Consider the following 24,921-nt stretch of genomic DNA (forward strand, 5'->3'; position numbering starts at 1 on the left):
GGAAAGCATTTGAAGCATTTGCCTTGGGGCTCCTGCTTTTCAGACTGTGGTTGGAGTCCTGAGACCACAGCAAGAACAAACTCAAGCCAGCCTGCTAGAGAAGCCATGTGCAGGAGCACCAAGGGGTAAGAGCTGGTGCCTACCACCACCAGATCTGTGACAGAGGCCATCAGGCTTAAGCCATAAAATGACCACAGGTACATGAGTGACACCAGGCAGGATTGCCAAAACAAACAAACAAACCAAAAACCATCCGGCTGAGCACAATCTGAACTGCTGACCTACAAAACTGTGAGCAAATACAATGATTAGTGTTTGAAGGCACTACATTAGAGGGTGGTTTGTTATGTGATAATAGATAAGAGATCTATTGGAAGGGTGTAAGAACATCAGCCACCTGGTTATCTGGGGAGCAGGAAGTTTCAGGTAGGCTTTTGTGTGGGGACATGAACCATACAGGGAGGAACTACCAGCAGCCCAGAGTGACAGGAGTGGAGTGAGCGGGAGACATAGAACCTGGGATTGGAGAGGTCATGGGGCACGATCTTTGTCAGATTGGGTGGGCCTTACAGATGCTGGCAAAGACATTCATTTATACAAAGTGAAATGAGCCCTTGGAGGGAGCAGAGCAGAGGAGGGGTTAGATCTGACTGCATCCTGATGACACCATTGAGCCTGTCTGCTAGCCCTGAATTTCTTGGAACTGGCTGCCCCAGCCAAGGGCTAGATGACTTGCAACTTCTCCAGTTGTGCTGGGTCCTGCCTCTAGGAGGCATACCTCTCTTTCTATGATGTTACTTAGCATGGACCAGCAGTGCCTGAATCCATTCTTAGGTCAGGGGGTTGCAAACTGTGATGTTATAATTCTACCATCCCTCCTTCATTTGTTATTTTGAACACTTCTACAGAGTGAAATATTTTTTCTTCAACTCTTACATTACATTGAGGTATAATTCAGTAGGAAAGGCTAGTTACATGCATGATTCTTTCCCTTTACTTACCAATTTTTGGGACCATGAGTCCATTTCCTAGGAGCAGTCAAAAATGACCAATAAGTTTTGTATTTGAGTAACATTGAGACTTAAGGTTTTTTTTTTTTTACCATCTGTGATATGTTTCTGTCTATTGCAGTTACTTTTTTCAATCATGATCATTTTCTCTGAAGCGGGGAAACACTCTTCAGTTCCTTCCTGGTCCTTTTGACATGAATATGGTAGTTATTGATGGCTTCCTTGCCTTCTGGTGTAGTAAGATGCTCCAGGCTTATCTTGTTTTACTCTAGACCTAAGTCAACCATTTCTTCAAGGAGAGACCAAAATCTGCACAAGAGCAGTGCTCATTGTCAGTGGGTGGTTCATTGTCCTAGTTCTTTTCAGTAGTCAGGGTCAGGAAATACAGACTCAAGCCCATAGCTGACGTTTCCAACAAATTTAGAATTACATGGTTTCATTTCCTTTTTTTTTTTTTTTTTTGGAGATGGAGTCTCACTCTGTCACCCAGGCTGGAGTGCAGTGGCGAGATCTCGGCTCACTGCAAGCTCCACCTCCCGGTTTCATGCCATTCTCCTGCCTCAGCCTCCCTAGTAGCTGGGATTACAGGTGCACGCCATCACGCCTGGCTAATTTTTTGTATTTTTACTAGAGATGGGGTTTCACTGTGTTAGTCAGGACGGTCTCGATCTCCTGACCTTGTGATCTGCCTGCCTTGGCCTCCCAAAGTGCTGGGATTACAGGTGGGAGCCACTGCACCAGACAATTTCTTTTGTTTTACATTTGTACCTCGTTTCTTTGAGGTTGGAGATCTTGATCCCCAAAGACATGAACATAATTATTGATTTGGCTTAGCTCACAATATAGTTTTAGCAATTTTGTTACTAGGAATATGAATGCTGAAAGGTTTAAGCCTTTTTTGCAGTTCTTTTTGCCTTTAGAGTGTATTTCACTAGGGATGTTAAGGCAATTATAGTGTTTTAAAGCTAGCTTAAATTATTCCTGTTGGCGTGGTTAAGACACCAATATGATACACAACTGATAAGGTACATTTGTGTGATTTTGCTTTTGATTTTTTAGGGATTTCTATTTTTTTTCATTTTACTTGATTTTATACATATAATTATATGAACATTTACATGACTCCAAAGTCAAATCTACACAACAAGATTTATTTGGAGGGACTTGGCTCCCATCCCAGCCCCCTACACCCTATTCTTTCTGATTCTATTTATGTCTTGTTTGATCTTTTCATTTTCATTTTTTAATTGAAATTTGGTATATATTCCAGGTTAAAAAAAGTCATATGAGTTTGATGCAAGAACAGCTTTGATTAGCTCTCAAAGGCATTTAAAAATGTGTGCCAGCTGGGCGCAGTGGCTCATGCCTGTAATCCCAGCACTTTGGGGGGCCGAGGCAAGTGGATTACTTGAGGTCAGGAGTTTGAGACCAGTCTGGCCAACATGATGAAACCTCGTCCCTACTAAAATTACAAAAATTAGCCGGGCATGGTGGTGAGCTCCTGTAATCCTAGCTACTCAGGAGGCTGAGGCAGGAGAATCACTTGAACCCAGGAGGCCAAGGTTGCAGTAAGCTGAGATTATGCCACTGCACTCTAGTCTGGGTGACAGAGTGAGACTCTACCTCAAAAAAATAATAAAAAAATAAATAAAATAATAAAATAAATAAAAATAAAAATGTGTGCCAAAGGCCAGTGTTAGCTCCACTTTATGAGTGGATGTTAGTGATGTCAAGAAGTCAAAGCCAAAGGATGGGGGGAGCCCTAGCGTCCACCTTCTAAACCACAGTCCAGAAGTGTGGGTGTCCCACCAGGATTCCACTGTGGAGAACAAAGAGTACATTGCGTAAGCAGGAAATGACTTATTAGAAGCCATGATAGAATCGTTTGTGGAGCTGAATGAGTAGGCTCTAGGTAGAGCTGTCGAGCCTGGCTTCCGAGCCATACTGCAGAGCTGGAGTTGCTGACTCATTGCACCCAGAAACCAGTGAATCCAGAACCACCTGGAATCAAGGAGCCACTCCTGCTGCAGCCAGCTTTGGAGCCATAGCGCTCCTGCTGTGCGCCTCTCCAGGAACTGGATGTGCAGACCACACCTCTCAACATCCAGTGCCTGGACACCAGGCTGCCAAGAAAACCCAATACCTCCACCCTGGGCTGACCAGCAACATGCAAGCATCTTCCCATTTCCCTACATATCCCTAGAAGTTCACCTCACCAATCAGGGCTTCCAGAGCCTGAAAAAGGTCATTTTCATCTTCCCATCTGCTGCAATTCAAGAAGAAAGAAGAGAGGCTGGCTGGTAAAGAGGATGAGGACCCAAAACAGGGAGGAACGATGCCACCAGGAGATGACACTGTTCAACACTGCTGGGTTAGCAACGTCAGACACTTGAGGGCAGGGCCATTACACTGCAGCTGTGCCTTGGCCCCAGTCCCCCAACCCAAAGGATTTCTCAAGGGGATTATTTTTTATCTTTTTTTTTAATGTTGATTGGAATCTGTAACATTTATCTTTTTTCTTGACATATTGGTTGGACATATTTTTGGGGTATTTTGACACCTGTACATGATGTGTAACAATCAAACCAGGATAATTGGGATGTCCATCATCTTCAACATTTGTCTTTCTTTCTGTTGGAAACATTACACAACTTAATTTCTAGCTATTTTGAAATATACAATAAATTATTGTTAACTATAATTTCCCTACAGCACTGCAGAATACTAGAACTTATTTCTTCTATATAACTGTATTTTTGTTCCCCTTGGCCAACTCCTCTTTGTCTCCCTGTCTCCCTTCCTCTTCCTGACCTCTGGGAACCACTATCTTACTCTCCACCTCCATGAGATCTGATTTTTTAGCTCCCACATGTGAGTGCAAACACAAGATATTTGTCTTTCTGTGTCTGGTTTATTTCACTTAACACAATGACCTCGAGTTCCATTCATGGTGCTGAAAGTGACAGGAGTTCATTCTTTTTATTTCTGAATAATATTCCAGTATATATATATCAGATTTTTGTATCCATTCATCCATGATGGACACTTAAGTTGATTCAATATCTTGATCATCTTGAAGAGTGGTGTGATAAACACGAGTGCACAGATATCTCTTCCATATAGTGATCTTCCTTCCTTCCTTCCTTCTTTCCTTCCTTCCTTCCTTTCTTTTTCTTTCTTTCTTTTCTTTCTTTCTTTCTTTCTTTCTTTCTTTCTTTCTTTCTTTCTTTCTTTCTTTCTTTCTTTTCTTTCTTTCTTTCTTTCTCTTTTGCTTTCTTTCTTTCCTTCCTTTCTTTCTTTCTTGCTTTCTTTCCTTCTTTCTTTCTTTCTTTCTTTTTTTTTTGAAACAGAGTCTCGCTCTGTCACCCAGGCTGGAGTGCAGTGGCTCAGTCTCGACTCACTGCAACCTCTGTCTCCCATGTTCAAGAGATTCTCCTGCCTCAGCCTCCCAAGTAGCTGGGACTACAGGCATGTATCACCACGCCTGGCTAATTTTTGTATTTTTAGTAGAAACAGGGTTTCACTATATCAGCCAGGCTGGTCTCGAATTCCTAACCTCAGGTGATCCGCCTGCTTCAGCCTCCCAAAGTGCAGGGATTACAGTCGTGAGCCACTGCGCCCAGCCAGTATTTATTCTTTTGTGTTGGCTTATTTCACATAGCATCAATGACTTCAGGATTCATTCACATTGCAGCAGTTACCAGGATTTCCTTCCTCATGCCTCACCCAGCAGAGTAGCTGGGATTACAGCCACACACCACCATGCCTGGCTAATTATTTGTGTTTTTGGTAGAAATGAGGTTTTGCCATGTTGGCCAGGCTGGTCTTGAACTCTTGACCTCAAGTGATTTGCCCACCTTGGCCTCCCAAAGTAGCAGTGGGGATTTTTAAAGGAGAATCCTGCCTGTACAGGATGTGTGCCTTGGGCTTTAGGTTCTGGTTCTTTGTAAGTAGGATTCCATCCTGCAGGTGTCATTGCTGAAATTAGGCAGAAGATTGGCTCTTGGACTTGACATCCAGAAAGTGTTCTTTCTGATGCTCATCATCAAGAATACATTGCACTTTACGACTAGATTCGAGAAGCATCTTCAACCCTGGCTTTTAGAACTGAAAAATGATTTTACAGTGACCCCCAACCCCTACCGCTGCTCTATCACACTGGGGAACGTGCTGGATGATTGAAATCTCAGGAGGTGGCAGGTGGTTGCAGGGAGGTATAAAGTATTGCCAGATAAAGCCAACAATACATGGTACAAGGATAACTTTTTCCCAGACAGCATACTTCTAACATTCAGCAACATGATGCTGAAGACTCCTAGAATCTACACAGAAATGCCAAAACTTGGTCAGATAATTCTCCAGGGTCCATCTCTGAAAATTTGTGGTTTCTTAAAATAATGGGTCATGTTCCCTGTCACTTCAGTCTAAGAGAGAATAATTCAAAAGGAAGGCAGTAAGACTAGTTTGATGGAAAAGTGTCAGTGGAGTGCCGTGTTAGTGTAAGACTGCTACTGAGCTAATGCTATTTGCTTTGCAAATAAGGAAGTGCTATTTGACTGGGAGATGCTATTATCAACCCCTGGATCAATGTCATTGATTCATTAATCTGTTGGATTGATTCTGTCACACAAATATGAGCTGCTCTATCATCTGCTCTCAGTTCACTAAATTCAAGTGGAGGGAACAACCCACTATGTCACTGGGAATGGAAATTAGACCTTTAACAATATCTTGGTTTTTGTCTCTTGGCTCCATCAAGAACTTTATAGAGTTAAACTACGAAAGGATCTGGTGAAGAGCTCAGGTTGGTTCACCTGTGCAGGCGTTTTGACAAAAGGTAGCGACAATGGCATTCAAATATATACGTTCATTGCTTTATATAGCTCCTGAGAGTTTACTAAATGTTTTTCACATCTGAGCAAGTACACAGTTTATTGTCCCAAGAAAGCCCAGGGGCTGTATAATTGCATCATCCTATTTTGTGTGTGTGTGTGTGTGTGTGTGTGTGTGTTTTGACACAGTCTTGCTCTATCACCCAGGCTGGAGTGCAGTGGCGTGATCTCGGCTCACTGCAACCTCCACCTCCTGGGTTCAAGCAATTCTCCTGCCTCAGCCTCCCGAGTAGCTGAGATTACAGGCCTGCACCATCACGCCGGGCTAATTTTTGTATTTTTAGTACAGATGGGTGTTCACCATGTTGTCCAGGCTGGTCTCGACCTCCCAACCTCAGGTGATCCACCCACCTCGGCCTCCCAAAATGCTGGGGGGATTACAGGCATGAGCCACCATGCCTGGCCCCTATTCTTGAAGGCCATCACCAGGTGACAATCCCAGCAGTGTCATTCCACTGCAGCAAGATTAAAGCCAAACTAATAGCCGTCAAATTCGCTGTGAAAACATGGCACCTTCTCTTACTTGCTGCCCTAAGGAAAACGTGCAATAGAAGAATCTTTCAGAACACCAGGTCTTTTTGTTAAAAAACACAAAGTCACATGAAACAAAGCACACTTTTTTACATATATGAAAGGAAGCATTCACAGGATTTTCCATACTCAATAATGAATAAGTACCCCAAGACCTGTATTTACTTCTGTGAATCTTTATTGCGTGATATTTAATTCAAGTCCAAGTGAGCCTGGGTGGTCCTGCAAAGAATATTCACACACAGATACATTCTAGTACTTATGCTATTAATACATTGGCTTTATTAGCCTTATCACTGACTTAATTTTTGAAAGAAAAAAACTCAAACTAAATCAATAACCTGAGTGTTATTTCCCAAACTGATGACATTTTCATTTGGGTTTTAATTCAGCAAATTCTCCTCCTCAAAAGAGAAGAATGCTGTTACTTCCCCAGACAACCTGCAGGTGACTTTGGACACGCTAGTAAATGCCACCGTGCCTTATTTTCTCCTATTTATGCAAGGGGTCACTGCCCAGGTAATGACTGTGAGGGGCTGGCAATACAGCATAAGAAAGACACTCCAAATTCCGTTAACCAAGGTTTTCTGCAAGCACCCGTCAGTATCACAGACTTCAGTACTTTAATCATTGTTAAAGTATTTTAAAATAGAAAAGACGCGCCATGAAGAAAGTGCATCCAGACTATTGCACTGGGCTGCCGGTTATAACGGGACCTGGGCGCCCCGGGGGTCGCAGGTGAGACCCTCCAGGCCCATCTCCCTAAGCAGAGAAGAGCCTGCAACCCAGCTTGCGCTCCCCTTCCAAGGCGTCCCCGGGGCCTCTGGTCCTCAGGGCTGGGCTGAGCCCTGGGCTGCTCAGGACCAAAGCTGAGCTGTTTTTCTTTCAAACTAAAGTATGAACTCTCTCTGCTGGAGAGAGACAGAAAGAAGGACAGCGAAAGAGACACACCGACAGAGCCAGAGTGACATAGGGGCAAGCAAACAGGGAGACAGGGGTGGCGAAGCAGGCTACCAGGCAGCTCCGCTCCTCAGTAAAAGCCCTCCGCATCTGGGAAGTGGGAGATGTCGCTGGATCTGGGTCCTTGGGCCCACACAGGGCTGGTAAAAAAGCAGCAAATCGTTACTATTACTGCTCTGAGCAAAGAAACCAGGGAAAGGCCAGTTCGGGAAAAACAGGCCCTGTCCATCTGACGTGAAGCCCCAGGAAGGGATTCAGCCCAGCACAGGCAGGACGGCTGGGGACCTGGCTTCTCTCTCTCTCTTGTTCCTTAAATTTTTATTTGAGAATTTTGAAGAAAGGGACCCGGAAAGCTATTTTGCTGTACTAGAGGGGCCGTGGGCCTTCCCAGCGCGGAGAAAGTAGGGCGGTCAGGCAGGGTGGGGCTGGGTGCGGTGGCTCTGCAGAACCTCTAGTCATCGAACTGAAGCCGCGGGTCCCGTGCGCAGACACTGCGCAGGGCGCTGCTACCGAGTCACATGCATGCGAGGGCCTGCTCCTTGGCGTTCTGCCTTCCTTGACGGATTGTTAGTAAAACGTCCCCTAGAACGGCCAGAGCCAGGGACCTTAGACAGGGGCGCTAAGAACCCGCTCTCTGTCGTCCTCGGGTTTCCCAACGCGGTGGTCGTGGCCCGCGGGCCCCACCTCGCGGCCCGCCTGGCCTGCCGGAGGAGCGGCGGAGGCTGAGCACTCCCCGGCCTCGGGTTCAACTTCAATAAAAGGGCCAGCCCGCCCTTGATCACGCAGCTTGCCTGACAGCGCGGTTCAGGCCCAGGCCTAATTGAGCCCGGGTCACCTGGGAATAGGTTCAAAGGCATCCAAGCCGTAAACCACCTCCAGGCCCAGAGCCAGAGCGGCCTGGCGAACAAAGAGCCCCCGAACCACTTCAAACGCGCTCTCGCTAGGCGTCCAGATGGCCCGGGGGCAGGGGTCCATGGTGTCGCTCACAGAGGCCGGGCCCCACACTCCAGCCACCCTGCACCCTCCTGCTCGGAGCTGCCCGCTGGCGCCCAGCGCAGCGGAGGCCGGGCCGGGACAGCCTCGTGCAACTCCTGGAGCGCCCTCCGTCCTCCGCTGACCCGCGAAGCTAAGGCGGAGCGCAGAGGCTGCGGAAGGACAAGGCGGGCCGGCAGGCGCCCCAACCCGCGCCCAGCAACCCCGGGCAGGGCCGGGCAGGGCCAGGCAGGCGGGCGCGGCGGGCACGGGCGCTCCCGCAGAGGCTCGCTGTGGCGTTGTTTTAAAGGAGTTAGAAGAAGGTTCGGGAAAGGCATCGGGCCGGAGCTCCCCAACAAGCCCGGGTGAGAAATGGTCCCCAACATGCACGCTAGCCCGAAGGGTGGCATCTCCACGGATCTTGGCGGCATGTCCTTGGGCACGGGCGTCTCCAGGGATCACTGACTGTCCTTACACTGGCGGTCGGGGCACCGAGACCGCTGCCCGTGCAGCTCCCCAGACCCCAGGCCTAAGCTTGCTTGCGGGCCGCGGTGCAGACTAGCTGTGCGCCCGGGGACGGCCAAGACCCACACAGGTCGAGGAGGCTTCTGGCTGTGTCCTTATCTTCGGGGAGCGCACCTGGAGCTGGACTCGCCTCTCGAGCCCCTCACGCCGAGAGAGAGACCCCCCCAAAGCCCAGTGGGGGCGGATCTCTACGTTAAGGCGCAGACAAAGCCAGGCTTGGCCAGGCCTAGGGCTCGGGGCGGCCGGAGAGTGTCCTGCGTTCGGGGTGGGGGCGCGGGCGGCGGGTGAGGACCCGGCCCCCGGGATGCCCTCCGAGGCCGGGGCCGAAGGGGGAGGCAAAACTGAAAGTGCCGCGCCGGGGGGCGGGGGCGGCCGGCGAAGGCCCCAGAACTTGTCCTGCCCCCGGCCACCGCGGCCAATCAGCGCGCCGCCCTAGCTCCTGACAACTATTTAGCAACCCAGCCCGGCTAGAGTTTCCAAAAAAGTTAGAATAACTTCCTCTCCCGGAGACCTCGGTTTTTGCACAAGCCGGCCTTGAAATCAGAGCCTTTCCAGCAACTCCGAGAGCGTGTACTCGGCGACCGCCGGCTTGGCCAGCGGCGCGCGCTCGGCGCCCCGGCGCCCCCAGCCCCACGCGCGCCGGGCGGGCGCCATGGAGGAGGGCTCCAGCTCGCCCGTGTCCCCCGTGGACAGCCTGGGCACCAGCGAGGAGGAGCTCGAGCGGCAGCCCAAGCGCTTCGGCCGGAAGCGGCGCTACAGCAAGAAGTCGAGCGAAGATGGCAGCCCGACCCCGGGCAAGCGCGGCAAGAAGGGCAGCCCCAGCGCGCAGTCCTTCGAGGAGCTGCAGAGCCAGCGCATCCTGGCCAACGTGCGCGAGCGCCAGCGCACCCAGTCGCTCAACGAGGCCTTCGCGGCGCTGCGCAAGATCATCCCCACGCTGCCCTCTGACAAGCTGAGCAAGATCCAGACGCTCAAGCTGGCCGCCAGGTACATAGACTTCCTCTACCAGGTCCTGCAGAGCGACGAGATGGACAATAAGATGACCAGCTGCAGCTACGTGGCCCACGAGCGCCTCAGCTACGCCTTCTCCGTGTGGCGCATGGAGGGCGCGTGGTCCATGTCCGCCTCCCACTAGCGCCGCGCCACCCACCTCCGGACCGGCGCGCCAGGGTAGGTGCTGCGCGCGGGACGGGCGCCCTCCGCTGCGGGGGGCGGGCGGCAGGGGCGCAGGGGCGCTGGGGCCTGCGCGTGTCTCCTCGGGAAGGCCCCGCGGGCCGCGGTGGTGTGGATGCCGTGCGCTTTTCCTCTTAGCAACGAAGGCGGGCGGGAGGGACGCTCCCAGTCCCAGGGACACCCCTGAGTGCAAACTTCCATGCGAGGGTGTCAGTTGGGAACCGGCGGACCGGTGACTTCCCCGGCGCGGTCCGAAGAGACTTAGACAAATATTCGCATTTTTCATTCTCCGTGGTGTGAGGGTGTCCGTGGTTGGCGGTGGAAGGAACGGGCATCGGAAAACCTACCGGGGACTGGGAGATGGGGACCGGCTGCCCTTTGCGTCCGCCGCAGCGCAGGCCGCCCGTGAAGCTGCCAGAGCCGGTGGTGTCGGGCTAATGGCTTCGCTCTCTTCCGGGGCATGGGTAGAGCGCGTTCGTCGGGCAGACACTCAGATCTCCCCAGCTGCTGGCGCCTGGGGTCCCCTGGCCGACCCAGTAGGCATAGAGGTGCGGGCCTGCGGCTCCAGGGTTTGCCTGGGGAGGACGAGAGGAAACTGCCCTGCGCTTCGGGGCCGGAGCAGCCGCAGGGTCGGGAGTGCCCGAGAAGGGCCCTGGGCCGAGGGCGCAGAGCCTGGAGCGCTGAAGCAGGGGGGGTCGGACGCAGCCGCGCGGAGCCCCAGGGCGCCCGCAGGCAGGTGGAGCCGACCTAGGAGTTGGGAGCCCTGAGTCCCAACCTTGACCCTGGAGTGCCCGGGAGGGGCCCCGCCCGTGCCGCGTCCTGGGGTCCAGCCCCGCAGGGGTGGGCGAGGGGTCCAGGCTGGGAAACAGGTCTGGGGGTCAGGGAGGCGGTGCGCGCCGGGCCCTCCCTGCACGAGGAGAAGGCTCGGGGGACACAGCTGCCAGGAGCACTCGAAGTTCTGGTTTCCTCTGGAAGAGCGATTAGGGCGTCCTGCACCGGGTCCTTTTCACCAGACACCTTTCAAGTCCCTTTAGACAGGCTCGAGCCACAGAGGCGCCGTCCTTTCCCGGAGGCTCCGTGAGCAGGCGAGCCCCTCTCTCATCCGCCATCCTGGGCCATGGAGGGGCACAGGGTTCTTTTTGCTCGGGCCGCGTTAAAAATCCTTCCTCCTTAGTATGTTTTAGTTCCTCGCACATCTTGTGATGTTTTTTTATAAAAGTCTCTACTTCACACAGAAGGAATTTAGATTAATCAAGAGCACCCGGCCGCCTATTCTCCCAAACATATCTATTTCTTTTTTTATGTGGTACTATAATATCTGCGAATGTTGTTGCTGAGGCCACGAAAAGCTGATCTAGCACAGGTGGGTTTTATTTCATTCTTTCGACTTTTATTTCGATGTCACTGAAAATTCTTTCAATGAAAGAGCCTCCTGAGATAATGATAACTGTATAGTTTTTTAAGAAGAATTTTCAGCACAAAATAACTTGTGGGAATCTTCTCCTGTCTTTGTCAAAAACAGATGGAAAGTGTCTCAAATCACATATTTCTCTAGGAAAGTTTGGGTTGGCTGAGTACTAAACACTACAGTGGGGTAATACATTAATTCTGGTTTTCGCTGCCTAAATAATGAGCTTCCATTAGTTGCTTCCATTTATGCTTTACCTCATTCATGGTTTATAGCACATCTGAAATAAGAACAAACAGAGGAGGAATGTCATCTTTTTAAAAACACACACACTGAGCCATGTTTAAGGAAAATGTCACTGTAATTATCGTTAAGACTGCCCTCCAGAAAATTACTGAAAACAAATACCAGTAGGTATGATGCTGCTAGAATTTAGTAGGAACATTTAAAATTCATTTAAAAATAATCGCATTCCTCAAAACTTAGAGAATCAGCCATAGGTAACCATTAAAGATTATAGAAAAATAAAATGCAATACATGTCATAAATAAATAAAAACAGTGCTAAGAGCTTATTTGGAAAAAAAATTCCTTAAAAATATAATCGATAATTACACAGGTAATGGGAGAGCCGATGATCTATAAGGAGCCTATTTATTTTTATTTTTATGTACTGGACTATAACTGAGTAGTTCAAACAAGCTAGTTTCTTTAAGTAGATACTCGAAAAGGAGAGAAAAGAAATATGGAAAAATTTTATCCATGAATGATTCTGGACACGCGTTGTTTTTATTTATCAGGCACGTTAGGCAAACATCTTGTCATTCTTTTTGTTTTTAACTCATTATTCCCTGTCAGGTCAATACAATTATAATTCGTTTGATTCCTGAAAATGTTGCTAAACAGCATTTGTTTTTATTTGTAGCATTTCTAAGAAACATTAATTATATGCATCAGTAAAGAATCTCTAGACATTTCAGTACATTGTAAGTGATTTTAATGTTTGATGTGGGATGTTTTCACGTATGTGGAGAAATTGTGTCGAGACTAACAGCAGCACAAAGCCTAAGTTGTCCTTCGAAAGGAAGAGAAACACAAGAGATGGTGGAGTGCGGCTGGTGCTGATATCTATCCTGCCTTTCTTCTTTGGCCTGGTATTTAAAAGCACAATTAGACAATAAATCAGGTGTCTTTGGCCAGTCAGTTGGATTCATCTAATGGAAAAATCTCAAAAGGATTTTTTTAGTATTCTCATTAAATGCCTGAGCCTTTGGAGCAGGGTCCCGGCCACCTGGCTTGGAGGATGGGGGAAGGTGACCATTAGTTTATCAGAAGTTTGTCCTCTTCCCTGCTGTGTGGTTAAAGAAAACATCTTCTCTAACTTCGGCAAAGTGTGCACAGCTTTGCAATAGGTTACCTTACTCAACAAACTTTTTTTTTCTGAGAACTTTTAGCTACTTTGAAGAAATTGCATGACCCCCTCACCATCTAATATACGTTAGCCTTTTCCTCCCCCGTGAAAATTTACTTCTCAAAGGTGTTTGTTAACTGCTGTATTCGGGATGCTAGAAAATCAGTTCTTCGCGGAGAAGAACAGAAGTGCAGAATCCCAACGGAGCTTTTGCTTGCTTAGAAGAAGTAGAATGAAAGGCTGAGCTCCCTGGAATATAAGCAATGTTTGGTTACAAAATACCTATCAATGAGATCTGATGTAGGGATTTGACCTGTTCATGTGGGTCTTGTCCCCTTCAGTATCAGCAGTCCTTCCGGCCTTACATCAGGGAAGTCTTACTACTCATCTTGCTGGAGAGGGACTTCCTCAGACTTCAGTGTCTGTTTGAGGCCATTTGAGATAGAATACTTCACCGAGGTTTCCTGAAACTCCTATTTTCAGACAGATCTTGAGCGGAACCATGTTCTTGTCATCCTTGCTTCACTCTGTTCTGGGTAGACGGCACAGATGCCGGATTCCTTTTGCCTGGCAAAAAAATAAAAATAAAAAAATAAAAAAAACCCCACACACATAAAGTAAACTCTTTCTGAGCAGAGCACTATAACTCATAACTTTAGTTTAAATCTGGGCTTTAAAAAAAACAAATATTTTAATAAGCCAATTTTAAAGGCTGAAATTTTATGACAGTTTTTAAGCTTAGTATTTATATTAATCTATTCTCACTGGTGTCTTTAAAAACCCTGTGAATGCTGGAATGTCTGTTTATGTTTGTGTCTTTTCCTGGGAAAGGATAAATGTGCTGCAAAAAGCAAACCAAATACAGAGCTCTCTGCTAGCAGAGAGTTCACAAATGAGGCAATAACATTCAAAGAAGAGATGAATAAGTTACTGTAGCCAAGGAACGGAAAACCATAAAGGAGAAACAGAATTTAATAGGTTCTGTTTTCAAAAGTAAAGCCAAGATGAAACACTACAAACAGAAACTGATTAAAAAGATATTCCACATGGTCACCTGAGTCTACACGTGATAAAATTGCACAGCACTAAACACACACACACACACACACAGGAGTGCATGTAAAACTGGTGAAATCTGAATAAGGTCTGGGGATGATATTGATGCCAGTTTCCTGATTATGATAATTGTACTGTAGTTTTGCAAGATGTCATCACTGGGAGAAAGGAGTGAAGATATGAGAATCTCTGTATAATATTTCTTGCAACCTCCTGTGAATCTATAATTATCTGAAAATTAAAATAAAAAAGATATTCCACAAAAATATTAAATCTATATACTTAGATAAGCAAATTATCTAAGAAATTACTACTAAGCTTTATCTCAGAGCAATAAACTAAAAATGTGACTTGAGCAAAACTCCACTTTTTTTTCTGATGCCATTTGAGAATCTCAATATATTTCCAATATATAACTCTTTCTGAGCAGAGCACTATAACTCATAACTTTAGTTTAAATCTGTGGTTCCTTATAAGTCTTAAATAAAGAGTAGTATCCCAGAAATATGAAAGGTGAAATACCAATTATAATAGCAATACATTTATTCCTATACTAATAAAGAAAATATTTTATAAAACATTTTGGGAAATACCTACCTTAAACTGATACCTGTGTTATATTTGCTTTTTAAGATACTAATTTTATATTAACTTTCATTAAGCATACACATGCAATTCTAAAGCCAATGATTTATAAAAATTATTCACCAAGAAGTATAGAGATTGGAGTTTTAGTATTTGGAGGCAAACGTAATGAAAGGGAGAGGATATAGCAGAGAAGTGGGTGGTGGGAGGTGGGGGAGGAGAGAGAGAGAGAGAGACTAAAACTCTAAGCCCTGTTATAGTTATTTTTAATCAATAATTGTTTTAGAAACCTATTTTGTGTTTTTGTTTGGTAGTAACCTGTTGAGTGAGATTGAGTGATATTAAACTACACCTTACCTGATGCTGATTTGGAAATGAGGGCGGTAGCATTAACAAGGTGAATTTTAAGCTGTTGTAAACTGAGGCACAGTGGGATTTCTCTTCAGTGATTATTAATGGTTGTCACTTCAAAAGGAGACTTGGATCTGAAATTGGAAAAGCCAGCATGTAACTTGATTCCAACATGAGGGAAATTTTTTAGTGTTTAGTTGAAAATAGAGTCATTTTGAACCCAAACGGTATCTGACATGCTGCAGATATCTGGGCTATTTCATCCACAACTGCGGTGTTTAGAATAATATGATGATCCTGTGATTATGAGGATGTGAGAGCATGATGGCACGAGCTGAGTGCAGTGTCTGCTGGGGCTGTCCCTCACTGAGCAGTTTTCTATCATAATATTGTTTTCCTCTGTTATTTGACCAGGGAAAGATTTAGATGACCCAGCTTCTCTCGAAGCCTCATGTAGAACTAGAGTTTTACTTCTCAGATCCTAAGAGCAATGCCTTGAAACTTAGACATATCTCTCTTCTCTTCAGTTCAGAATTTCCCTTCACCGAAATGAAAGACAGGTTTGAACTCAAAAGAGCTTTCGGTTATCAAATTCGATTATCCTGGAAAATACTCCTGACTTTTTAGTTCACATTCTGTCTTTAAAAAATAGCCATCAGCATCTTCAGGGAGGAAATGGTAAATTGGGTTACGTGGTCTGGCGTTAGATTCCTGTTTCTCGCTGTCCAATTTGACGGGCAGTTCACCTCTGTGTTTCTGAATGTGCAGGTCTACTGACGGGAAGGATCTGGGCAGATCCTTTGATTTGTATTAACCCTTCGAGCTTGACTAAACATCAGACCCCACCCTGCGGCTGAGGTTTGTGGTGTGGTCACAGGCAGAGCCTTTCCGGAGCGCCAGGCAGAGCAGTTCCCCCCAGGAGGGGCTAGGGCAGCTTTTTAGCCTTTTGCTGTGAGAGGGGAGAGTTAGAGACCGTTTTGCCATCTTCCCCGTGGAGAAAAAATGGAAACTTTCGTCGTTACTACTGTTTTTCTATTGCTTTCCAGACAAAATGCCACCCTAGCATTTCTGTTAAATCTCTGTAAGTAAATGCCCCTGCTGAAGGGTGGAGAAATTTTGGCCTGCTTCCGAGGCAGGGCCTCCATGAGGGACAGCTTGCAGCATGAACAACCTCCTAAAAGAAAGCACAGGCCAGTCATGTACAATCTCGGGCTCTGCTGCCACGGTGGCTTTCTTTGTCTGTTCTATGTTGAATTAGCATTCTGCATGTGAAAATGCAAGCAGGCAGCGTTTTCTTTTAATCACGAGATCTGGAAGTATCGTTTCCTTTCCTTCATCTCTGCTCTGTGAGTGGTTCGTGTGGCCTGTGCGCAGAGGGCTTGGGAGTCGCAAGCCGGCTGCCTGCGTGGACTCCCTGGACCTGTCGCTTGCCCTTTACTTCCACAGCTCAGATTTTTAGCTCGGCGGAAGAGTGCGCAGGCGTGGCGCGAGCTGGCCTGCAGGGCAGGCAAAACCCCTACCGACTGGATCCCTTCCGGAACGTTCGTGTGAACTTTAAATCTCAGTCTCAAGGAGATTGTTTCGTCTTGATACGTAACAGAATGAGGCAGTTATCATTTCTTTGGGAGAGGCCTAAAATACTGCAAATTGGAAGGGAAGGGAAAGGAAGGAGGAGGAGGCATATACTCTTCTTCCTCCAACTGGTCATCAACACAGCTCAGCTCACATCATTGACACCAATGGGCGAACAACGTCTTCGTTGAGGATTAATTTTCCTGAAATCAAATAATCCCAGATTGCCTACTACATGTATACTGGTTTCTAACTATTCAAAATCTTCAGCATGTGCCCAGCCGCCTGGCTTTCCTCTCTTCCATGATAATCTGCATGTGTAGATGGGAAGCTAGGAGAGAAAGATGTGATCACTTCGCATTCTTTTTTCTGTCTGGTGAACATTTCTTCTCCAGCAAGTCTTTCCTACCGCTTCCCCCAAACCAGCATATACTCTTACACATTCTTTAGTTGAAACAGCATCTTTTAAAAAATGATTAACTGAAGTCCACTTGAGGTTTCACTTTATAAAAAAGTAACAGAGGAAGAACGAGAAGCCCACCATCAGGTCCCGTGATAGCTCACACGTGGAAATACAGACTGTAAATACAGAATGACTGAGGACCCTCTGAACCAAGCGCATCTGGGGGCTCCTGAAGCCTCGTACGGCCCATCGATGTGTGCTCAGCACCGCTGCCTCAGTGTGTGCTTGGCGACTCCTCTCCTTCGTGGGCTCACGTTACCATTTTCTAAAAGTATTGTTTCACTGATACCAGAACAGAAGTGCCCCAAACAGATATCTGTACCCTAAGAATCCCAAGGTGCCCTGTTTTTGTTGATTTCTCTCATGCAGGCGGCGTTTTCTTTTAATCACGAGATCTAGAAGTACCGTTTCCTTTCCTTCATCTTTGCTGTTTGAGTGGTTCAGTGTGTGCTTCAGTGATCCCCAAACCCTGTGGGGGCCGTGCGGTGGCTGTGGCAGAGGGGGTGCATCCAGGACTGGCGTTTTATCGCCCTCGAGGTAGGGCCAGGAGAGAGCTTATCTTGAGGTCCCGTCTTGTGTGACTGCGAAGGTGTTAATAGGCAGGGTGCAGGTGGCCCATGTGAGCCGGCAGCATTGGAAGGGTAGAATTAACTGAGGGCATTTTACTGGGTGTTAAATTATTGCTAATTCCAAAACTTTCTTTCGGACTATTTTTTTCTGAGAGTAGGATTTTCTTCTAATTAAACCACAAGCAAAAGATGAGCACCGTTACTCAACTCTCTGCTTGTTTCCATGTTGCTGTATGTCATCTCCTTTCTTGTTTTACTGCAGTTCGCAAGTGAATAAGATCGTGTAATTTTAGTGTGGGACAATGTAATTTCCATGTGCGTCCCCAGCAACCCTGTGTACATTAATCTATCATTTATAATTTGTAACATGGAAACGTTTTTTTTTTTTTTTTTCATGAAGAACAAAGTAAAAGGGAAGATTGGGATGTGAACAGGTCAAGTGATATATAAAGAATTTCACAAGGGATCAGGGCTGCGGAAGGGACTCAGGTCCCTTGAGAACAGGTCCCGTTCTGTATTTATCTCTAGGCTTGTGTCAGGGCCGTGTGCCTCTCTCTGCTGCTGACCACGGGAGACCCAGCACCTCTTCCTCAGTGTCCCTCAAAGACCTAGAAGACAGCGGTTTTTTCAGGAAAACCACCCTTCCTGCCATTCTCATAAAAACAACACTGTAAAAATCCAGCAGGGTCCCTCCACACTGCCGCAATAGTGCCACGAGGGAGGCTGCCACAGACATAGTGACTTGAAAAGGCCCTCAGGTGCCTTCCCCTCCTGTTTGGTCCCAGGCATCAACACTGCCCAGCAAGGGGCATCAAAGAAGCCCCAGAGGGGGCTCTGCCTCTGAGGAGCCTGTGACAACTGCAGGTGATTCAGTTGTCAGAGAAAGCAGAGGCCCCCAGAGGAGGGTGATCAGGGGGCCATCTATTGTGCCTGGGGTCAAGGACCGCTGGAGGGAGCTTGGGTTGGCCTGGGACTGTTCAGGGGAGGAGCGCCATGGGCATTGTGCTCCTGCATGACGGGAGGGCCGTCCCATGTGACAGAGGAGGGGAGCAGGAGGAAGGACGCTGCTGGCTGTTTGCAATTAACCGTCCCACCACCCTGGCACTTCCCTGGTCCCTGAGACTGGATGTGCCTTGGAGCCCGTCTTCACTGAGGCCCAAGTCACCCATCAGGTCATGTTGATGAATGTCTGAGCATGAGCCCAGCACGGCTCAGTATTTGCCAAGGTTAAGGAAAGGAAGTGGTAACTCAGCACTGATTTCCTCCCCCTGGATTTAATAGTGATAGATCTAAACCTGCAGTCAGATACCACTTTAAAAGCCTCGGCTCCTCTAAAGACAGCTTCCAAGAGAAGATTATGCCAGGCCGCCACTGAGGTTTGCAGACAAAGCAGAACCAGCCCTGTCTTTGCTGAGAGAAGCCAAACGACCATCTTGTCTGTCTCTTAAAGCATCCTTCTGCTTAAATGGCAGAGCTCTTTGAACAGAGATAAAATATTACATTGAGGCTGGGCGCAGTGGCTCATGTCTGTAATTCCAGCATTTTGGGAGGCCAAGGTGGGCAGATTCCCTGAGATCAGGAGTTCGAGACCAGCCTGGCCAACATAGTGAAATCCTATTTCTATTAAAAATACAAAAATTAGCCAGGTGTGGTGGCACATGGCTGTAATCCCAGCTACTCAATAGGCTGAAGCAGGAGAATCACTTGAACCCAGAAGGCAGAGGTTGCAGTGAGTCGAGATCGCGCCACTGCACTCCAGCCTGAGCGACAAAGTGAGATTTCGTCTCAAAACAAACAAACAGACAAACAAACAAACAAACAACAAGCAAACAAACACCATACATTGGGCACATGACAGACTTTGTCCTCCTGGCTGGTTCCTCCAAAGCCAACTGGCCTGGGCATTCTCTGTGCCAGGCTCTGGAACAATCAGCTTGTGTTGTACCATTTCCTGAAAGTTGCAAATATTGTTCAATGTTAATTACATAATTTCACTTTTTCTAACCAGAAAGAGGAAAAGGGGAAGTGGGGAGACAGAAAGTGAAGCTGGTGTGCATTTCTGGCTCCCTGGGCACACCCACTGGGCTTTCTCCTACTTGGTTCATCACAATATGAAACCATAATTAACTAATTCTTAGAACTTTTAAATGCTTGTGACTATACATGATCGGTGTGACTCTCTACAACAGATTTTGCAATTAATTTAAGTCGCTGTTTCTGGAATAAATCATATGTGACTCTTCCCTTTAGTAAGCTTTTTTGAGGTGGTATTTTTCTAATTTGGGAAATTTTAATTAGGCAGAAACCAAAGGCTATTGACTTTGCGAGAGGCAAGCTAGCTCCCCAAGTGACTCTCTTGGGCAGAACCCATTGTCTTGTGTCTGGGGGATCCAAGGTCCAGAATAAGACTTAACTGAAGTTAAGCGTGGCACGGAAAACACTTCTCTGCTGTCAGCCTTGCAGTTTCTGAGGCAAGTAATGGCCTCTCTCGGCCTCAGTTTCCCCGTCTGTAAAATAATGGACTAAGTTTCTGATAACCCTCTGGCTACTAGAATTCTAAGAGCCAATACAACCCTGCAATTCCACTGTTAGGTGTATACCCCAAAACATTGAAAACAGGTGTTCAAACAAAAATTTGTACCTGAGTGTTCACAGCAACATTATTCACAATAGTCAAAGGATGGAAACAGCAAGGTGTCCATGAACTGAGGGTCAGTAAAACGTAGCCCATCCATACAATGGAATCTAATTCAGCCATAAAAACATATGAGGCTGGGCACAGTGGCTCACGCCTGTAATGCCAGCACTTTGGGAGGTCGAGGCAGGCAGATCACCTGAGGTCAGGAGTTCGAGACCAGCCTGGCCAACACGGTGAAACCTCATCTCTACTAAAAATACAAAAATTAGCTGGGCATGGTGGTGGGCGCCTATAATCCCAGCTGCTAGGGAGGCTGAGTCAGGAGAATTGCTTGAACCCAGGAGGCAGAGGTTGAAATGAGCCAAGATCGCGCCACTGCACTCCAGCCTGGGCAACAAGAGCAACACTCTGTCTCAAAAAACAAAAAACAAAAAAAAGCGTAGTATGTGCTACAGCATGAATGAACCTTGAAGACACAATGCTAAGCTCAGGAAGCCAGACGACTACATATTGTGATATTTGGGGTTTCATTTATATGAAATGTCCCAAATAAGCAAATCCATACAGGCAGAAAGGAGACTGGAGGTTTCTAGGGCTTTGTGGGAGGAGATATTGGGGGTGAGTCCTGAACAGGTGTGGAGTTTCTGTGTGGAATAATACGAAATGCTCTGGAACTAGATAGTGATGATGCTTTCACAACAAGGTATATGCGCTTAATTCCACTATACTTTAAAAGCTCAAATAATAAATTTTATATTACATGTATCTTACTACCATCACCAAAAAAAAAAAAAAAAAAAAAAAAAATCCTACTTCCCAGACCATGTGCATCTCTGGTAACTGAGGTGCTTAGTTGGGGGTGGAGGGGCTAAGGGGCTAAGCGTTCACCCATCCCTCACTTTTCGGTGACGTTATCCAGTTTATCCTCCTGCTTCAGCGCTTATCTGACTATTCTAGTTGTGCCTAAGAGCATTTTCCTTTCGACATCTAGTTCCTAAAGTGTTTATTCACACACACACACACACACACACATGCACGCACAGTGCATCAAACAATTCTGAGGCACACTGTTTCTTTTGCCTGCCCTCCGCTTTTTGCGGCATGTCGATTACACCTCTTGAAACCTCTCCACAGTAGACTGAGTTCTCACACTCTGGGGGCCAGAGGTGAAGAGGGATTGACTCTAAGCCTCCAAGCCGCTCGCAGTCAGCCCCTCGATGAGAGCCAGGAGCATTTGCCGTATCTGTAGTGGGAGTGTCTGGTACCTGACGGGAAGACGCACAAGGGTGACCCGTGAGTGCGCACCACTCGCCGCCATCAGCAGGCTGTCCACAGCCCAGGGCTCGTCTGCCTGCTCGGTGGACCACTTCTGGCTGGTTCTGGGCTCAGAGGCCCTCAGGGAGTTGGTGCCACCTCCAGAGTCATGCGATTCCTGCTCTTCATGTGTGCAGGTGCTGCTCCCAGAAGACAGGGAGACACCGGGAGACACAGGGAGGGTGGCACTAAATCGTTCAGCACCAGTTGTGTGTTTTCTTTGGTTGCTCATTTTTCTTTTCTTCCTCCCTGATCTGTGCACCCTTTGCGTGGTCCTCAGCCACCTGTGTTTGAGACGCTGTCAAAACTGCCCAGAGCTGCTCTGAGTGCTCCCTCAGCTATGACCCCTTCTTGTTTCTTTTTAAGACATCATCACCTTTGTGGCATTATTCAGTCAGATTTTGAGACACTTATAGAAGCCGCAAAGATGGTGTTGGGCTCCAGGATTGTTGGAATTTTCAGAATCCAGACTGAGGGCTCAGGAGAACTTGGAGCAAATCCCAAAGGATCTCACCAAGGGTCGAGTTGCCAAAAGCAGACAAAAACTGTTCTGGGCCAGGCATGGTGGCAAACGCCTGTAATCCCAGAACTTTGGGAGGCCAAGGCAGGTGGATCACCTGAGGTCAGGAGTTCGAAACCAGCCTGGCCAACATGGCGAAACCCCGGTTCTACTAAAAATACAAAAATCAGCTGGGCGAGGTGGTGGGCGCCTGTAATCCCAGCTACTCGGGAGGCTGAGGCAGGGGAATTGCTTGAACCTGAGAGGCAGAGGTTGCAGTGAGCCGAGATCGCACCACCGCACTCCAGCCTGGGCAACAGAGCGAGACTCCATCTCAAAACAAACAGACAAACAAACAAAAACTGTTCCGTGTGATGCTGCTGTTCCCCCATTCCCAGTCCTATTGCTGAGCAAAGAGAAAGCCACCAGGGAGGAGGCACAAGGGAAAGAGATTCCCAAAAGCTGCGGAGAGCGAGGACTCCAGATGGAGATGTGAGGACTGGACTCTGGGGCCCTGGCCGCTTCCTTAGTTAAGTTGTGCAGTCGGCTTGATAGGAACATGGGTCATCCTCAAGCCAGACACATCTTGGTCTCATGGCCCCCATCAGTCACCGCTGCAGGGGTTCTTCCCGCAGCTGCCGGGGCGCGGAGCCCAGCTGCTTTGATTCATTAGCACGTTATTCACATTTGTAGCACGGCACACTTGCTCTTCCTGGGGGAAGCTCTGCTCTTCTTTCTGGCCACTTCTGCTTCGTAGTAACTACATTGGAGGCTCGACCATGTCCAGTCCGTGCTCTGTATGCTTGGGGGGACACTGGAGCCAGCGCCCAGTGAGTTAGGGTCACTAGAAACTGCACCTCCATCATTGATTTTCCAACTGACTTTCAGAGACACCATCTGGATGCTCTGAGCCAAGTTGTCACCCTTAGGCTTCTGGGACACAGTGTCCCTCCCTTATCCCCTCCACTCCTCCTGCCAGTCCTTCTCACTAACCCTGAAGGCCAGACCTTGGTGTCAGAGAATGCACTGAGTCAGCGTCCCTTTTAGCACACCTGCCACCACCTGACTAACAGCAAAGACAGGCTTCCTGGTGAATCCCGATACAGCCGTCCCGCTTATCCATGGTTTCGCTTTTCGAAGTTTCAGTTACACACAGTCAAACACAGTCCAAACTTATTAAATGGAAAATTCCAGAAAAAAAATTGATAAATTTTAAATTGCACACCGTTCTGATAAGTTTTAAAGTGCACACCATTCTGATAAGTTTTAAAGTGCACACCATTCTGAGTATCTTGATGAAATCTTGAGCTGTCCGGCTCCGTCCCACCTGCCTCTCAGTCATCAGGTAGAAAAAACATATAGTATATATAGGGTTCGGTACCATCCTTGAGATCGAGCATCCACTGGGGGTCTTGGTGTGCATCCCTGTGGATGAGGGGGCCTACTATAATTTCATCCCACTGAGGTGCCATGGCCCAAGCCAGCAGGGACAGTCGTTCATAGCTGTGGACGGAACACCACAGCCACGCTGTGGACGGAACACAGCAGGACATCAGGCCAGTGTCTTAGAGGTGGCAGCGGTGAACATCCAGTGAGCTGAAGTGGCGTTTACTAATGCAGGCCCTTCCTATGATCTGCTTCCAAACGCTGACCATTCCAAGTCCAGCAATCATAAATAAAATAGCAAAAGAATAACTGACCAAATTAAAATGTAAACTTTTATATAGCAAATAACTATGACAGTCAAAAATTTTTAAAGAACCAGGAAGAAAATATTTACAATCTATTTTGCAATGGGTTAATGTTCTTAGTAGAAAAAGGGCCTTTAAAAAATTTAAAAAGACAATTACCCATTAGGAAATATGGGCAAAAAATATAAATTCATAAAAGGAGAAATTCAGTTGGCCAATAAACACCTGAAGGGTTGAATTTCAACAATAATCCAAGAAATTTGAAATAAAACAGAAGGATACTATTTTTATTAAATTGGAAAAAAATACATAATTATCATCCCCAGTATTGAGGAAGGTGGGGGAACCAGGCCATCCTATTTGCCCGAGGGAAGAAAAACTGCACAACCTTTCTAAAGGAATTTCCATAGTAGGTAAGAAAAGATCTAGGACTGGAAATACCCTTTGCACGAACAATTCCACTTCTAGGAATTATCTTAAGTGAATAATGGCAGAGCTGCCTAGCAACAAAGAAATTCGTATCAGCTTCATTAAGATTGGTGAAAAAATTAAAATGTCCTGGGAAATAGGTGGGATAAACTCTGCTTGGTGCATATGCTGGAACACTATACAGTCAGCAAGTGTGTGTTTTAGTGGATGTTTAATAAAGTGACGGCCATGATGGCAGGATGGAGCAGTTCATACGATCTCAGGCTGGAAAATCAAAGTGTGTTTGTGCATGCATGGGTGTGTTTGTCTAGAGAGAAAGCGGCAAGAACGAACGTCTCTGGACCAAAAGTTGATGAAAGAGCTTCCTTTCCTTCGTTTTTTTTTTTTTGTTTTTGTTTTTGTTTTTTAATTTCTAGATTTTCCACAAATGCCCTGTATCACTTCGGCAATTTGAGAACACAAACCCAGAGGTGCCCAGTGCTTTGTAAAGATAGTGTGGCAGGCACATGCTGACCGACCCTCTCTCCAGAGAAGGGCAGCTATTCCCAGTCCCATCATAAGGCGATGCAGTGAAAACACAGCTGCCGCCCACATAGGAATGTCCTCACCGGAACCCCCACTCGGTGTTATGACTTAGGTTCTTGCTAAAGTGATATAAAAGAGTGGCCTTCAAAATATATTTTTGTATCTTCTCCAGTCTACATTAAAGATGCCCGTCCATCGTTTTCACAAGAGGCCTTTCAAGTTAGGATAATTTGGAAGGATGCATCCGGAATGTGCCAGCGTGGCCCCCCTGTGGAGGTGGCGGCGTCCTTTGGCAGTAGGGGCTGTGCGGTCTCAGCTCTTCCTGCTCGCCTTTACCCGCTGGGCAGT

At 47.2% G+C, this 24,921-nt stretch overlaps 2 protein-coding genes across 3 annotated transcripts in view; one reads left to right on the forward strand and one right to left on the reverse strand.

Annotated features, from left to right (window-relative positions):
• Positions 1-7,975: 7,975 nt before the first annotated feature.
• Positions 7,976-9,544, reverse strand: LOC111553764. Its single transcript, XM_023228752.1, is given in 12 exon segments — positions 7,976-8,160; positions 8,163-8,263; positions 8,265-8,356; positions 8,358-8,414; positions 8,416-8,462; positions 8,465-8,594; positions 8,597-8,634; positions 8,637-8,704; positions 8,706-8,761; positions 8,763-8,865; positions 9,083-9,286; positions 9,438-9,544. Coding segments are annotated over 12 exon segments (1,188 nt in total).
• TWIST2 (twist family bHLH transcription factor 2) overlaps positions 9,358-24,921 on the forward strand; it is a 63,893-nt gene continuing 48,329 nt past the window's right edge. Inside the window, exon 1 of one of the 2 annotated variants that reach the window (XM_023228761.1) lies at positions 9,358-10,060. In XM_023228761.1, coding sequence (XP_023084529.1) covers positions 9,543-10,025 — 483 coding nt within the window. In that variant the 5' untranslated portion in view covers positions 9,358-9,542 and the 3' untranslated portion in view covers positions 10,026-10,060. The remainder of the gene's footprint in view (positions 10,061-24,921) is intronic. The other variant, XM_026446860.1, reaches the window with a different exon arrangement.

The sequence above is a fragment of the Piliocolobus tephrosceles genome, chromosome 11, assembly GCF_002776525.5.
Source record: "Piliocolobus tephrosceles isolate RC106 chromosome 11, ASM277652v3, whole genome shotgun sequence".
In the NCBI taxonomy this organism is placed as follows: Eukaryota; Metazoa; Chordata; class Mammalia; order Primates; family Cercopithecidae; genus Piliocolobus; species Piliocolobus tephrosceles.